Source organism: Lepisma saccharinum, chromosome 11, assembly GCF_977018435.1.
Source record: "Lepisma saccharinum chromosome 11, izLepSacc3.1, whole genome shotgun sequence".
Taxonomy (NCBI): domain Eukaryota; kingdom Metazoa; phylum Arthropoda; class Insecta; order Zygentoma; family Lepismatidae; genus Lepisma; species Lepisma saccharinum.
In genome coordinates, this window is record NC_139239.1 from 36,493,289 (window position 1) to 36,509,117 (window position 15,829).

At 38.1% G+C, this 15,829-nt stretch overlaps 1 protein-coding gene across 1 annotated transcript in view; it reads right to left on the reverse strand.

The window, feature by feature from the left end:
• The window catches only part of LOC145994725 (focadhesin), a 91,177-nt gene that overhangs the window by 60,966 nt on the left and 14,382 nt on the right, over positions 1–15,829 (reverse strand). Inside the window, exons 2-7 of the mRNA XM_083130928.1 lie at positions 13,188–13,253; positions 11,036–11,190; positions 9,652–9,855; positions 8,687–8,879; positions 3,451–3,733; positions 642–1,192 (exon numbers count right to left, since the gene is read on the reverse strand). Coding sequence (XP_082987054.1) covers positions 642–1,192; positions 3,451–3,733; positions 8,687–8,879; positions 9,652–9,855; positions 11,036–11,190; positions 13,188–13,253 — 1,452 coding nt within the window. The remainder of the gene's footprint in view (positions 1–641; positions 1,193–3,450; positions 3,734–8,686; positions 8,880–9,651; positions 9,856–11,035; positions 11,191–13,187; positions 13,254–15,829) is intronic.

Genomic DNA, 15,829 nt, shown 5'->3' on the forward strand with positions numbered 1-15,829 from the left:
CGTCCAATAGTGCTTGCAATTCGGCGTCTTCGAATTTTTTCGGCTGGCCCGGGCGATCTTTGCCTTTCAAGTCGAAATCACCACTTTTGAATTGTCGAAACCAATGCACACACGCGTCTTGCATTAGGACATTGTCACCATACCTTTCCACAAGGATCCGATGGCTTTCACTCGCGTTTTTCTTTTGATTGAACAAGAAAAGCAGGACGTGCCGCACATGCTCCTTATTTGGTTTGAAGGTCAACATGTTTCCCACACAAACCCAATATCACAATCACTCGCACTCGGTTGCACATCCACGGTTTTGACAGGTACTGTCTTGGCAACACACTGACGTAACAGTTGAGCGACTGTGCACCAACCCTTGCTTCCAGTGCCATCCAGTGACGAAATTAAGAATTATTAACCGGCATACCTGGTATGTAACAAACTAATCTAGCAATGCTGTATTTGCAGCTGTCTCACTGATCCAACATGTTGAGTGGTTCACTCATATTGTCAATGAGTTCATGTCTTGTCCTGGGCATGTTCTTTCCTCAGTTATAGCTAATTACCATTCATCCACACTGTCATGATTACCTTCAAGAAGCAGGAAGGTGACATAAATTAAAAATACAAACAATTAAAATTAAAAACAATACCTTCTGAGCTGCCATTAAGGGTAAGCCACGAAGTAGTTCCATTTGTGAATGTGGATCCCGCTCATCTGCTAGCTTATACAGGAAGAGAGTCACGACAGCTGTCCCGTATTCGTTATCATGCTTCACAAGATTCAACAGCAACTGCATGCTCTTTTGTCTCACTTCGCTTTGGTCAAAACTATGTAGAAACAATGCAGATATGAGAATACTAAGTCTAGCAATAAAGTGCTGAGGACAATGACTCAACCTGTCCAGCCATAATGAAATGTTTTTGCTATCACTCTGCCAGGATTCAGCTAATCTTGCCAACTCAAAAACAAAATCGACATTTGAATCCGTTGCTTTAAAAAATCTGAAATATTCGTTACGATGAAGAGTTTCTGTTTGCAAACTCCAATTTCTTGTATTGTGTATGCAATTTAAGGCATCACTTGCAACTTCTAAGGCTTCTTGAGTTAAATATGAAGGATATGCAAACCACTGGAGCAAAACTGATTCTAGCATCTTTGCAGCCATAACACTGCAAGCACCCTTGGCCACAATAGTATTACCTAAAGAAGAGAACAAAAGTTGTATAATACTGTTACGTTATACAAGGTGAAAAATACCCATAAGAATAGCAGGTCAAATGAATTATTCAGCTATATCAAAAACAGAAAAACTCTCTGATTGGGGGTGTTAAATATTCAACCTTAAGGCTAAGGTGGACCTTGGCTGATGCCAGGGCAGCTGTTTTTGAATTTTCTTCTCCTTCAAAAAAACTGCTATGATATTCCAAAATCTGAAAAATTACATGTGCTTAGAATTCCTTCTAGAGCATTCAAACGAATCTTTTATCTGTTGCCTACATATTTGCAATAGTTTTGTGACGTGACTATGTAAGCCTATTAAACTACTGAGAATATATTGAGGGGGGAAACTGTATCCAGAAAAACCAGGCACAATATATTTTTTGGCAATGAAGCAAGGGGCACAAGTGAAGGGGAACAAGTGAAGCCTCATATCAATGGGTACCTGGGAGCAACCCTGGGGGGTAAAGGCAGCAAGAGCGTGATGCTGATAACATCACCTCCATAAGGGCTGAGATCGAGAATGGGTGCAGCCCTACCCCTCCCCCATCCTCTAAATGTGCCTTCATGGCACAATGCTATATGCATGGGGAACTTTATCTTTTACCTTACCTAAGTTGACATTTTTTGGTCGATTGAACTTCGAATTAATGAAGTTTTCCTGTAGTAAATTTGATAGCAGCATGGAGAACAATACAACAATAAACAAAAAAATCAGTATCATAAGACACAATAACACAAATTAAAAATAATGATTTGGTGTGTTAAGTCCACTTTAATATATTGAGGGGGGAAACTGTATCCAGAAAAACCAGGCACAATATATTTTTTGGCAATGAAGCAAGGGGCACAAGTGAAGGGGAACAAGTGAAGCCTCATATCAATGGGTACCTGGGAGCAACCCTGGGGGGTAAAGGCAGCAAGAACGTGATGCTGATAACATCACCTCCATAAGGGCTGAGATCGAGAATGGGTGCAGCCCTACCCCTCCCCCATCCTCTAAATGTGCCTTCATGGCACAATGCTATATGCATGGGGAACTTTATCTTTTACCTTACCTAAGTTGACATTTTTTGGTCGATTGAACTTCGAATTAATGAAGTTTTCCTGTAGTAAATTTGATAGCAGCATGGAGAACAATACAACAATAAACAAAAAAATCAGTATCATAAGACACAATAACACAAATTAAAAATAATGATTTGGTGTTTTAAGTCCACTTTATGCACAGTAAGGCTAATTGGGAGGCAACTGACATTAATGAAAATAATATCTCAACATTTGCATTATTATCTGGAATGACAAACAAATATTCAGCAATTAACATAACTTGAAATAATATGAAACATAACGTCCTTTACATAACTTGAAATGTATCCAGTGGTTTCACTTTGATGGTTTATAGTTCGATAACTTTATTCAGGCACCACTTTTTTGCAGTGTCTAAATCAAAATTAATTTTATTATTGGTAACACTGTTAAGCCTTCCTTCCATGTTAATAAAACATTAAAATACTGACCAAGGCAGAATGTATAGTATAAAAAATATATACACTAAAAAGGTAATGTTTCCACCCTCTAACAGGGTCTTCTTCAGACGAATATTTACAATAGATTCACAACTTTGAATCTATTGTAAATATTCATCTGAAGAAGACCCTGTTAGGGGTGGAAACATTACCTTTTTAGTGTATATATTTTTTATACTATACATTCTGCCTTGGTCAGTATTTTAATGTTTTATTTTATTATGGGTGTGGGAGGGTAGTCCGCATATTTTTAATGTACGATGTTTCCTAAATTTACTCTTTTTTCGACTGAAACACATATATTCTTAATTCAAATTATGTGATGCTAAAATGTAGGACATGTCCAGGAAAAAGAAGATGTTTGGTAACCCTACCTGTGCCTTCACGGCACGGTAGAATGCACATGGGGAACTTTACATTTTATCTAAGTGAAGCCAATATTTCTTTGAACTGACACTGTTCCATATACCTAGAATTAAAAATAAAAATACAGAGAAATAAGTAGGAATTGTAGCTTTACTGGCGACATGATTCGAACAAGTGTTCTCAGGTTACCAGCCAGGTTAAATCGGTGTAAGCTTTCAATGTTTCAAATGCATACATTGCTCTCATCATCGATTTAACTTGGCTGGTAACCCGAGAACACTTGTTTGAGAGGGAAATAAATTTAAGGAACGTTTTTTATTTTGAATGGAAGTGAAAATTACTTACAAACAACCACAAAATCTTTCAGATAAACTGCAGGGCATTTCTGGCTAGCTTCAGACAAGATCATGATGATTATATTGCCACATTGAGAACTCTGCTGCAAAATATTAAGCAGGCAGCGGAGGCTGTACCTTGGATCATATCCTTTACAGACTAATTGAAGAGCTAATGAAGAAATGATGGGTGCTATGGCAGTTGCTAGATTTAGATTATTGTGGCCTACAGCTATATCTGCCAACTCAATGTACACAAAACTGGCTTCCCTGATTCCAGACTCACAGTCAACCTGAAATTAATAGTAATACAGAGCTTTCAAGTATAAACTGAATTATCATATGGATGTACACCAGAAATGTTACACAAAAATAATGTGAAATAGACTCAAAAGCATCATATCTACTGACGAGATATATATTCAATATACTCTATGTGATCAGAAGTATCCAGACACCCACCTGAAAATGAAGTACAAGTTGGAGCTGCCCTCTATCGGGAACACTAGCAGTCAATACGGTGTTGGTCCATCCTTAACCTTGATGACAGCCTTCACTCTCACAGGCATACATTCAATCAGGTGGCAGAAGGTTTCCTGGGGAATGGCAGCCCATTCCTAGTGGAGAGCCAAAACGAGAAGAAGTATCGATGCGAGTTGGTGTGGTCTAGCATGAAGTTGGCGTTCAAAAACATCCCAGAGATGTTCTGTGGGATTCAAATCAGGACTCTGCCCAGGCCAGTCCATTAGTGGGACCTTGTTGTCGTCAAATAACTCCCCCACAAGCTCTGTATTATGGATGGATGCTCGGTCGTGTTGAAAGACACAATCATCATCCCTGAACTGGTTTTCGACAGTAGGCAGCATAAGCAGTTAAAATGTCAACATAAGCTTGTGCAGTGACATTGCCACGTAAATAAAAAAGGGGACCAAGCCCCTCCAGGAGAAACATGACCACACTGTAACCCCGCCACCCCCGAATTTTAAAGTCAGGACTATACAGGGTTGTAGATGTAGTTCACCAGGCATTCGTCACACCCACACCCTACCATCAGATCGCCACATTGTGTACTGTGATTCATCACTCCACACAACAGTTTCCACTGTTCTATGGTCCAGTTTCGATGCTCCTTGTACCACGCGAGGCAGCGTTTGTCATTTGCCTGTGTGATATTTGGCTTATGGGCAGCTGCTCGGCCATGGAAACCCAGTTGCCGCACCTTGCACCGAACAGTCATAATGCTTGGAGTAGATCCTGATGCATTTCGGAATTCCTTTGTGATGGTGGCGATGGATGGTCGACGAGTATGCTGTATGACCCTCTTTAACACTCGATGGTCTCTGGAGGTCAACATGGGAGGTCGGCCTGCACATTTTTGGGTTGTACACATCCCTTCATGTTTCCACTTCACTATAACATCAGAAACAGTGGACCTACAGATTTTTAGGAGGGTGAAAATCTAGTGCAGACTTCTTACACAAGTGGTACCCAACCACCTGACCATGTTGAAATACCATGAGTTCCTCAGACTCTCCCATACTGCTGTCTCGCTCTGTCTGCAGACTAGTGAGATCACTGATCATGTGTTCCACGTGGTAGATGGTAGTAGTTATGATAAACACACGTTTCGCGGTGTGTCCAGATACTTTTGATCACATAGAATATGTTCAAGTTACATGCATATTGAGGTAAAACTTAGGAAACTCATGTTGTGACATAATCAGGGTATGGTGAATTTGATTAATCGGTTTCCCAAGACGAATTTTCAGTATTTGACACAAAATGGCAGCCCACAACTACACCTGACATCTTATATATGGTGATAAAAACATTATAATAAGACCTAGAAACTTGGAACCAATGACAATCAAAAAGATAAATTTTCACAGAACGTAACGGTTACAAAAAAATGATCAGTCCTTCACAATTTCCATTTTACAAGTAGAAATGTTAAACCAAAATTTTTAACTTCACTAACTTATTTTGTCAAATAACTCTGTAACAATGTGTACTATAAAAACAAAGGTTACTACAAAAATAAAGTATAATGATATATTCTTGTGAGCAGTTTGCAAGTTATTTTTTAATACATTATCTTCCATAGTATTCAAGTTATGCAATAAAATATACACATGCAATAAAAAATCATAATTCTGTTCACTGTATATCAAAGTTGTCTCTAAAACGTTGGTGACAGGTGACAGAACCTAGGTAGTGTTAGTTTAGCTTGCAATAATCATAGGGCTAGGATTTCAGTTTCCCCACCCCAAAACAGATGACAAGAAATGTGGTAAATAAACAAAGTTTTGCCTCAGATATGGGTTTTATTTCTGATATTTGGAAGTACAATATATGCTACTATCCACAAAGTACCTTCTCCCCACCCCCATCTATAGCATTCACTTTTTTGTTGGCTACGCTACTGAGAGCTATAGTGCATAGTGGTTAGACTCACATCCTACAGCTATTATCAAACAGCTAAAAGTAAATCCTTGCTTTTGTTACAGTAAAGGTTGCAGTTAAATAAAATTGCCTCATGTTCACAGAATGATGCAATGAAGACACATACAAAATGTGAATCTTGATCTTAGACATATCAGAGATGGTGTAATAAATATAATGGAATATGTTGAGTAACAAATATAATAATGAGTAACCATAGACATGCGCAGACCCTCTGATCAGGGTGGGCAAAAGCCTTGAAAGTTCAGTCGAGAAAGAAACCTAATTTCATCTCACTGTTTTAGTTTTATTGCATTGATGGGTGTGTGTATATATATATAACATATTATTTAAATACATTACATAATCGATTCATTCGCCCCATAACAAACTAACAGCAAAAATGATATAAATTGTCTCTGAAATGTGCACACTCCTTTTCCTCCAAACCAAACTGTTATAGCAGCAACTGTCTGAAGTACTTAATTGTCCTTATTTCTATCTGGTAATTTACTACAGAAAAGAAATTGCGAGCGAAGCGAGCAAGAACATTTATCAATCCAAATATTAGCAAATTGAAAACAGTATTGATTTAATATGGCACAATAAATTTCACGGGACACCATGGAATTTTCTTTTACAATTTTTCTTGTTCAGACTGTTGAGCATCCAGGGACAACTCCAGCCGTTTCCTACATATGGCTAAACTTGACAAGACTATAAGAAAATCAGATATTGCGAGCAAAGCGAGCAAGAAATTTTACGTAATGAATTTTTGTTTGCATAAAATTTGAAGTCGAGGGGACAATTGCCCCTCTGTGACCACCTGCAGGTGCTCCTGGTCATCTGGAAGAAATGATGCAAGAAAGACGTGAAAACTAATTCCATTTTGAGTATCCTATTGTCCTGCTACTATTAATGTGTGGTAGTCTGGCTTTCTCTTAGTTCAATGCTTGTCCCCTAGAATTGATTTCCGTCCAAGGTTGGGTTAAAGCATTGCATGTGGTTGCCCCACTGCACCCCCTTCTCCCGTAGTTGCTTTGAATTTTCATCGGCTCGAAATACTTAATTTTCTCCAATAATATCGTTTAAAAACAGTCGTAAGATTCCTCTACACTAAATTTTTAGGTCAAAGTATAACAATGTAGGGGCATGGAACGTCTAGAAAGGGGAGCAAGGATGACCACAACCCCCTCTTCGAAAAGTAATATCAACCTAAAAGTATATATTTCACACATTAATTATTATGTAATGGGGGGGATGCAAATATGCGATAATTTTTAGATTCAAGTAGTGTTTTTGAGAGGACAGCACTACTAACGGGGTAATATGCCTCATGGAAAAATATCTTGCTTGTCCCTATGTGGAAAAAATCTGCAAACATCTGTGATTAGAGGGAACGGGGGGTGCAATTGGAAATGTGCTATACCTCACTTATTTTAACCTTTACTATGCACAGAAGGTATTCCAAATTGTTTGCCACCTGGCAAAGTTGCACATTTAGTAGGTCAGAGTTGGGGGAAAATCATGCTATTTCTTCCAACAATCCCAATTTCTGAACATTTGTCCAAGAACCCCCCCCCCCCATGAGATAACTGGCTGATTTCATTTTAACACTTACTACCTTGGAAACAATCCAAATTCATGGTTGGAATGGTAATCTAGGTGAACTTCCATATTTCCATGTTGCAGTTTTTATTGATTTTCCAATTAATTTGGAAGGGCCACTTCCTTCATTAATAAAGGTTGTGCCTCTGGGATAAATATAGTAGTGCATCGTTGCTTTGTTCTTCCTGATTCAAACAAAGCAGTGATGCACTACCATCTCTTATCAATTATATATCTCTGTATAATTTATTTGATTACCAACATAACAATTTAAAATGTATAATCATTAGTTTGATCAAGTTAAGATCAATATATTTCAAATGTTGCCTGGAGTTGGAATGTGCTCCCTTCCCCCTTCTGTAGATATGCTTGTTGTCGGTGTTACTACAGCATAGTAATCGAAATGGATGATCGTGAAATCTTGATTTTGTCAGATATACACCCGCTTGGCCTTGAGACTTTCATCAGCTTGATTTACTTTGCTTTTCAGCTACTTTTGGTTAATTGAGAAGATGGGTATGATTAATGATATGATGAAATTGATGAATGGACACTTACAAACACCGATGCCTAGGCTGGGATTTGAACCCAGGACCCCAAGCATTGAGATTTTCATCTTACCCTGCTGCAAACATAGTAAGACGACTAACAATGAAGAAAGGCACCATTCTTCCCCTCCCTCCCTGCCAGAGTTCCACTACATACAAATACTAGAATTATTGATTGAATATAAAATTGTGGGTGCATCAGCACTTAGGCTATTTTTCACCCGTCACATTATGCGGGGTACAGTCCTTTACCATAATTAAAATATTCTTACTTGAGTTAAAAGCTGAGACTGTAAAGGGACACTCAGCACACACAAGGCCAAAACACAGGACAACACATACACAGCCCTACAGAAAATTATACTGATCGTAGGTAAAGATGTCAGAGCCTCGTTAGTCTGCAAAATGCAGTCCAGGGTGTACTATGTGGAAGTGAGGTTGACATTTGAGTGTACTATGTGGAAGGGTCACACCTGACACCCCAAATATTAGAATTATTTCCTCAATTTTTACATTTACCTGCATTTTAAGTTCTTCAGGCACAGTCCCCTGGAAAACATATAATCAAGGTTACACTGTATATATTTCTCTACTTATTGGTAGAGTGGATAACATTTCAATTTATATTTTACAAATAAGAAAGTTTACCTGAAGCCATGACAGAGTTTCAAAGAGGAGACCACTCTCTGGGGACTGTTGCACATCAATATGTACTGGTAGCCTGAGAACTACACTCCATAACTGCCGCTTGCAGTTTTCTGGCAACTGGGATGGCTGGGCTGGATCACACAACACATACAAAATAAAAGGGCGTAGCAACTCAACAGCATTGTCTTTCACTCTGGAAAAAGAAACAGTTTCTTACAAAAATAATAAACTCCTTCATCTTGTGTACACAAGCATGGGCATGACGAGGTTTGCTTTAGTTAAAAAAGCTTGTTATAGAACTTGATTTTACAAAATATCTTCATATTTATAATTGAAATAACAAAATATCAAATTGAGCATTCAATTACAGTTTATTTATAGAAATACATGATGTGATTATAATTATCTACAATTTTACAAATAAATCCCTATACTAATAAATATCTATTGGCCAATACCAATAGTGCACCAATTAATCTAATAAAACATTAAAATACTGACCAAGGTAGTAGCAAGGCTTAACAGTATTACAATTAATCTAGCCTTTCCATACAGAGAACTAGAATAATGAATAAGCACAAACGCATTACAAATAATAGTTGTAAAAGTGTATCTGCATCTGCTTAGAATTACTTCTAGAGCGTTCACATGAATCTTTATGGAGTTTGCTTTCGCTATTGTCTAGATATTTGCAATAGTTTTGTGGCTACATCAGCCTATTAGACTATTGCAAATATCTAGACAACAGCAAAAGCACAAGAATGCTCTAGAAATAATTCTAAGCAGATGTACTTTTTCATATTTCAGATTATTATAGCAGTTTTTGCAAAGAAGTGGAAATTTAAAAATTGGGTTCCTGCCTTCAGCCAAAGGTCCAGCCGCACCTTAATAACACCCAAGTGGCTGACAAAGCTCAATAATGTATATTTTCATTTAACATATATCATGCCCCAAAAAACACTCACATTTTTTCCTGGTGGTAACAAAAGTAAGTAACTTGATTGAAGACATCAATCCACACATCCTTTTTCTGTTTCAAAACTGTTATCAGAGGATGCCGTAACGTGTGAAGGTTAAAAGGACATTTGTATGACCCTTTCCTCTGAACCTGTGTCTTTAGATCAATCAAAAGTAGAGTTCCAATAGCAGAAATGATTCCAGTATAGTTTCTGCAATTAGAAATGACAAAAAATGGAATTAAACCCAAATGTAAAATTTCCAATGCTGTAAGTCTGTTTAAAACGTTAATAATGAGAACTTCCTACTTCAGTACTACAACTTTCTTGAAATTTGATTTCCTAAAGGGCTAAGGCAATATGACTTTGACCAATAACTCTACTGATGCAGATACCAATGTTTGAACACTAACAATTAAAATTTGAATTCAGAATATTTATAAATATTAAAATGTAAGCATAAATATAAAATAAGAGGTGCGTCAGGAAAGTAAAGATACAACAGATATATATCTTAGGAAAAATATGTAAGGCATGAGTCAACAACACTGACAGTATCCTTGATCATTACTCTTTCGAGTAGTGTTCATTCGGCAGTGCTGTACTGAGTTTTGTATGAGTTGCACATGCTGGAAATGACTGCGGCGATCAAGAATTCTGCGAAGTACGGGTTGTGATACAGTTTCCCCAGCTGGACATTCATCGTCAAATTGTGGCAGTTTTTGCGAACATCATGAACCGTCAAAATGTGACAAAGTGGTGTCCTACCTTCATGTGGAGTAGGACAGATCCATGACGAACACAGGAAGCGGAAGCCGTCTGTGATGTCTGATGACATTCTTAAAGGAATTGAAGAATAAGTGTGTGTGAATAGATGAGTGACAATAAGAGAATTGTGTGTCATGAAACACAATTCATACAGCCGTGCCTGTAACATTAGGGTACAAGATGTGTGTGTAAGCTGGACAACACTTCGACAATGATTCTTAGTGGGATCCACAGGGAACAGTGGGACCCAGACTTAGTAAGTCTTTGAAAATGGTGGCAGTTTCATTGAGAATAGGGTATGTACCAGTTCTTCAATTGTAGTGGAAATTATGTAACATAAACGTTTGTACATCCTTATTGACATGTGTATCTTTACTTTCCTGACACACCTCATATATCTTTGTATCATATATAAATATCTGTATACTTGTTCAAATCCGATTCAAAGTTTCTTTCACATTTAATTCATTAATTTTGCAAAGTTAATACAGTTAATTCCAATGTTATGTTCATGGATTTTACATTTTCCACATTACAACATCTTTAGATACAAACACCTGTGAAGAGTATAATCAAGTGTTCTACTGTACATATTTTTACAAGTAGGCTATCAATTTCCCAGTACCTGGCTGAAGGCAAGGCTGAAACAAGACCTGCAAAAGTGGGAGGGACTTCCAAGATCCCATCTTCTACAAGCATAACCAACCCTTGGCATGATGTAATGCTCACAAGGGGATCCGGATCTTGACATATTTCCTTCAGAAGCTTCAATTCTGCAACCTTAAATGAAAACGTTATGTAAATTTACACATTTTTAATTATAAAAGTCCAGTGTTCTTACCTGAAGCACATTGCTTTATAATTTGCTGATAAGCTTTAACCCACCAATGCATCATTCTCACAAAGAAATTAATTTCAGTGATATGAATGTCTTCTTCAAAATATAAACATAATAAATACATTTTATAACTTGTTCTGGACAACACCATGTCCAAATAAAAAGTTCAGAATGTATGTAGCCAGAATCAATTAACAAAATCAAATAAGAGGTTTCTGTAATAAGGTGCTATCTAAAAAGCATATTCAGAATTAAATTACCATTCAGGGTATGAAAACAAAATTCCCCGACTTATCCAGGTTTTCAAGAGCAGGAACGAAAATTTTAAAGATCAAATCATTAGGGCAATTCCTGTATTTAACATGTGTGTAGGAAGGTAACTACATTTTAACTAAACACCACACTTCAACTTAACCAAGTTGTTATAATAGTGTTTCAGTAGAGAAACTGAACAGAAATTGAGTGTTGGATAGGGGCATCTGGGGTGAGCTTTTATGTGTAATAATTGCCATGCATTAGTAAACAAAGTATTATCTTTTTAATAACAAATCATATCAATTATAGCAAATATATAATTTCAGTAAAATTTAGTAATACAGAAGGTTGTTCGCTTTATATCCGACCATACCGCGCTGCCACCACCGATCATGTTCTATTGGACCCCCAGCATTGTGGACTATTGCCAGGCATCGCAGTCCATTGCAGCAAGCTCCGGCGCAGGATAGGCATGGGAATTCTGTCCCACTCCTCCCTGCAAGCTTTCCATAGACCATCCAGGGTGCATGAGTGGCGATGTTGAAGACGTCGTTTCAACAGTCCAAATGCGCAAAAATCCATTGGACTGGCATCTGGGCTTTTCACAGGAATGTCTTCAAACGGAGTGACACGAATTCCTAATTCCTCTGCCATTTCCTGATAAAAAACGTAGTGATGTTCTGGCAGTATGACTTGAAGCCTTGTCCATATGGATCATCACCTGGTTCGCATCCATTCCATACAATTTTGGGATGTCTCTCTGATAGATAGGTGTCAGAATGGAGTCTTGGAAGTATCTGGCATTCACCTTCACGTTTTTGTTCACCTTGCATATTATCAACTTACCCTCATATCCGAATCCTGTCACAACCATAAAGCCACGAGGGAAACTTTCCCTGCACTGACGAACAAAGTTGCTGCGCCCCTTGCCGTCAATGTCATGGTATGTGATCACCCGAATGTGACCACCAGCAGTGAGATGGACATATGATTCATCCATTGTGACAACTTTCTTCCATTTGGAACCCGCCAGGTACCTTTCGTACAGGTTCACAAAGCGTACGTATGAAAACTTAGCATGGAAAAGGGCCATTACGTAACCCTCCCAATACCGGTTGATTTTCGGCGCCATTTGATAACATTCACTACCAACAGTCATGCACCTACAAGGTCAGACACAACACTGCTCCAGCCAGCAGACCCATACTTCCAGCATGATACGCCAGGTGGCAGCACCGAATTGACAATCGTCGGATATAAAGCGATCAACCTCTGTATATGAATTGGGCCTAATATCAACCAAACACAACCCAAGAATTGCAGCAAGAAAGTGGTAAATACTAATAGTCACTTACTGGAGTAGATTTCTACTTGAAAATAGTTAAAAAAAAAATATATGACCCCCTTTTCCTAGTGTGTTTCAAATGCAATTTCTGCTGTCATTGAAGGAAGGTAATGCTCAGTATATACATTTCAATGCCTATTCCAGAAAAAGTAAAATCCTTGATTTTTCCACAATTTCCAGACTGGTAGACACCTGTACTGTGCACTAGTGTGATTACCACTATAAGTGCTGAATTGTACACTTGTAGCATACTTGGTCATGAGCTCAAATATTACTATTTCAGGTCACGCATTTGTCATATTAGACAAGACAAATATTATCAATAAAGCATGTTCTTACCTCGTTAATATTTTCTGCACCTGAAGACTTTTTCCCTTGTACAATATCCACCAGTTTTGCAACAGCCTGAAATAAAAACAATTACATTGAGTTCTGAATGGGTGCTGCTAATTTAACTATTTTAAGTATGATGATGAATAATAACAAATCGTTTGGTGTGAAGAGCAGTAGTGTTGCTAGAATATTTGTATGTGGGGGTGGGGGATAGAGTACCAGATGGGAGTCAACAAAAATTCTTGACTAATATACCCAATAACTCAAGTAGCCACAACCGTTGGGCCAATGTCAGGTTTGCTTTATGTTGGGCCAATGGTGGTTGCAAACCTTCGCCCAACCATGCAAAAGTGAGTCAAAATTAGTTTTAAAAACAACTTTTTCATGCTAAAACAACTTTCCGAAGTATGCTGTAAATTCTAGAGTGTAAACTAAGTGATATGTTACAGTGTTTCTTTTCGAATATTTCAGTAACAGCACATACTGGAAATATAATATATTTTTAATGAAAGCAGAAACTATTTTTATCTTGCAGTCATTCACCAGTCCTTTGTCAGCTGCCATGGATGAAAGATTTGTTGGTAATTGCTTATTGTTTGTCTCTTTAGCTGTAGTAGAACAAGAACATTCTTACTGGTATTATTGTGAAGGTAGTTAAACAATGTTATGTGCAGACTAAATTCCGTGCAAGGTGGAAAACTAAGTAAACTCTATAAAGTTTTTGTGCTACCGCTTTGAAGGTATGGTGCCTTGAAAACAATGATACCTTGTGACTGAGAAAGTACTGTGTATTTTTTTTTATTTTCATAAATAATTTGTACTGTTGTTTGCATTTGGCCTCACAATAAATTATGTACATACCCGAACACAAACCTATCCATTCTTTAGTTTTCAGTATGTTGGGCCAATGTAAAACCATATGTTGGCCCAACGTAAAAAACACATGTTGGAAGCATGGCCAAAATAACCATTGACCAACAGTATGTTTTTACGCTGGGCCAACCGTGGGCTAACCATTTGGGCCAATGATCTGAACCTCTGCAGAGCAACTAAGGCTGGGATCGAACCTGAGTTTGAAAATTTTACACAGCTCTATGGCCAGGATCAGGTCATATGTCTGACTCATATCTACTTACACAAAATTCTTTCTCTGGAAAAAAATAATAAGTGGAAAAATACATCGCTTTTACGCCAAAAGTATCCCTGATGGCATAGCGGTAACACTGCAGTTTAGTAATCAAAGAGTCCTGGATTCAGTGCAGCTAGTATAAGCACATTGCATGCTGGTGGAGATCCCACACTAAACTGTAGGCCCAATCTTGATTAGCCTAAATGAGCATGAAGCAGTAGCAGCTTCTGCCTATTCGCACGTGCACACCCAAATAAATCTGCAATGCAATTATTTTTTATTATACTTATTCACTCCTTCAAAACATCAAACGTTCCGAAGCCCATCAGCTTCGCATTACCAGCGGCTGCTGCTGAGATACGTTTGCTCGGAACACAAGTTGCCCTGTGCTCGTTTGCTGCTGTTTGCAGCATGTAAGAGAAGGGATTCCCTCTTCTAGATTGCAATATTATGGGCTTCAAGCACACTGCTAGCGTTGTGTTCACAATACAGCAGTGTTGCAATCCCATTTCATTTGAGATCGTGTAGCGGAGTAGAGGCAACCCAAACATTGTCGTAAATCAAGGGATTTTTTTCGAAAAGGGAATTTCTATGGTATCTTCACCCTCAGTGTTCCCAGCATGACAGGGGCAAGAAAGAAGGGAGGATGGAAGGGTGGAGGTGGCAACTGAAAGCAAAATGTCTTGCATTGTCTTTGCTTAGTGCAGCTTGGTCAAAATAAACTGCCCTTGTGGCGATGTGGTCGAATTATCAACCTGCGCAGGGGAACCGTGGATCAGTCAGCTGTGCCTGCTCGTGCATTGCAAAATTGTTTCACTGTCAAAAGTTCGTTTCCGTTTCAGTGGAAAGTGTTTGCTTTCATAATGAAAGGAAAAACTGTACATAGCGAAAGCAGACATAATATTTAACTTTGTTGATATTTTGGAGGGAAGTTAGCTACAACGCGTGCAGTGAATGCAGTAATAATACAGATACGGCGGAAGGGAAAGGAAATGTTTGAAGTACGAAGAGGGCAGTGTGGAATGGACTGAGCGAGTACTGTTATTTTCTTTAATATTTATTATTCTCTTGATTTCGCTTGCATCTGTCGGTCATTAGAAGTAAACAACTGCTAGAGAGATTACAACTGATTTTCTGCATGTGGTCGTTGGATCTGCTACCTTGATCGCAGGAGTGGCTCCAGAAAAAAATTTCACCCGGGCGAGGTGGCCACCTTCCTCCAATATAAATCATAACCATGTTATATATTTACGGTTTTAACGAAAAATAATAGCCATATTTTAAAAATACTTTAATACTGTTGAAGAACATCATGACATCAAAAAAACAAAATTTTCTTCGCTTAAATTCCTACATGATTTTCCAATATACTTAGTAAGTTATTCAGCAGTAACTTCAATTAATTCTTGTCAACAATAAATTCAACTCTTTAAAAAACAAATAGCCACGAACACGGTGGAGGCAGATAGTGGTTCGGATCCCACTTTAAACTGTAGGTCATCTCTATTTGCTTTTCTGT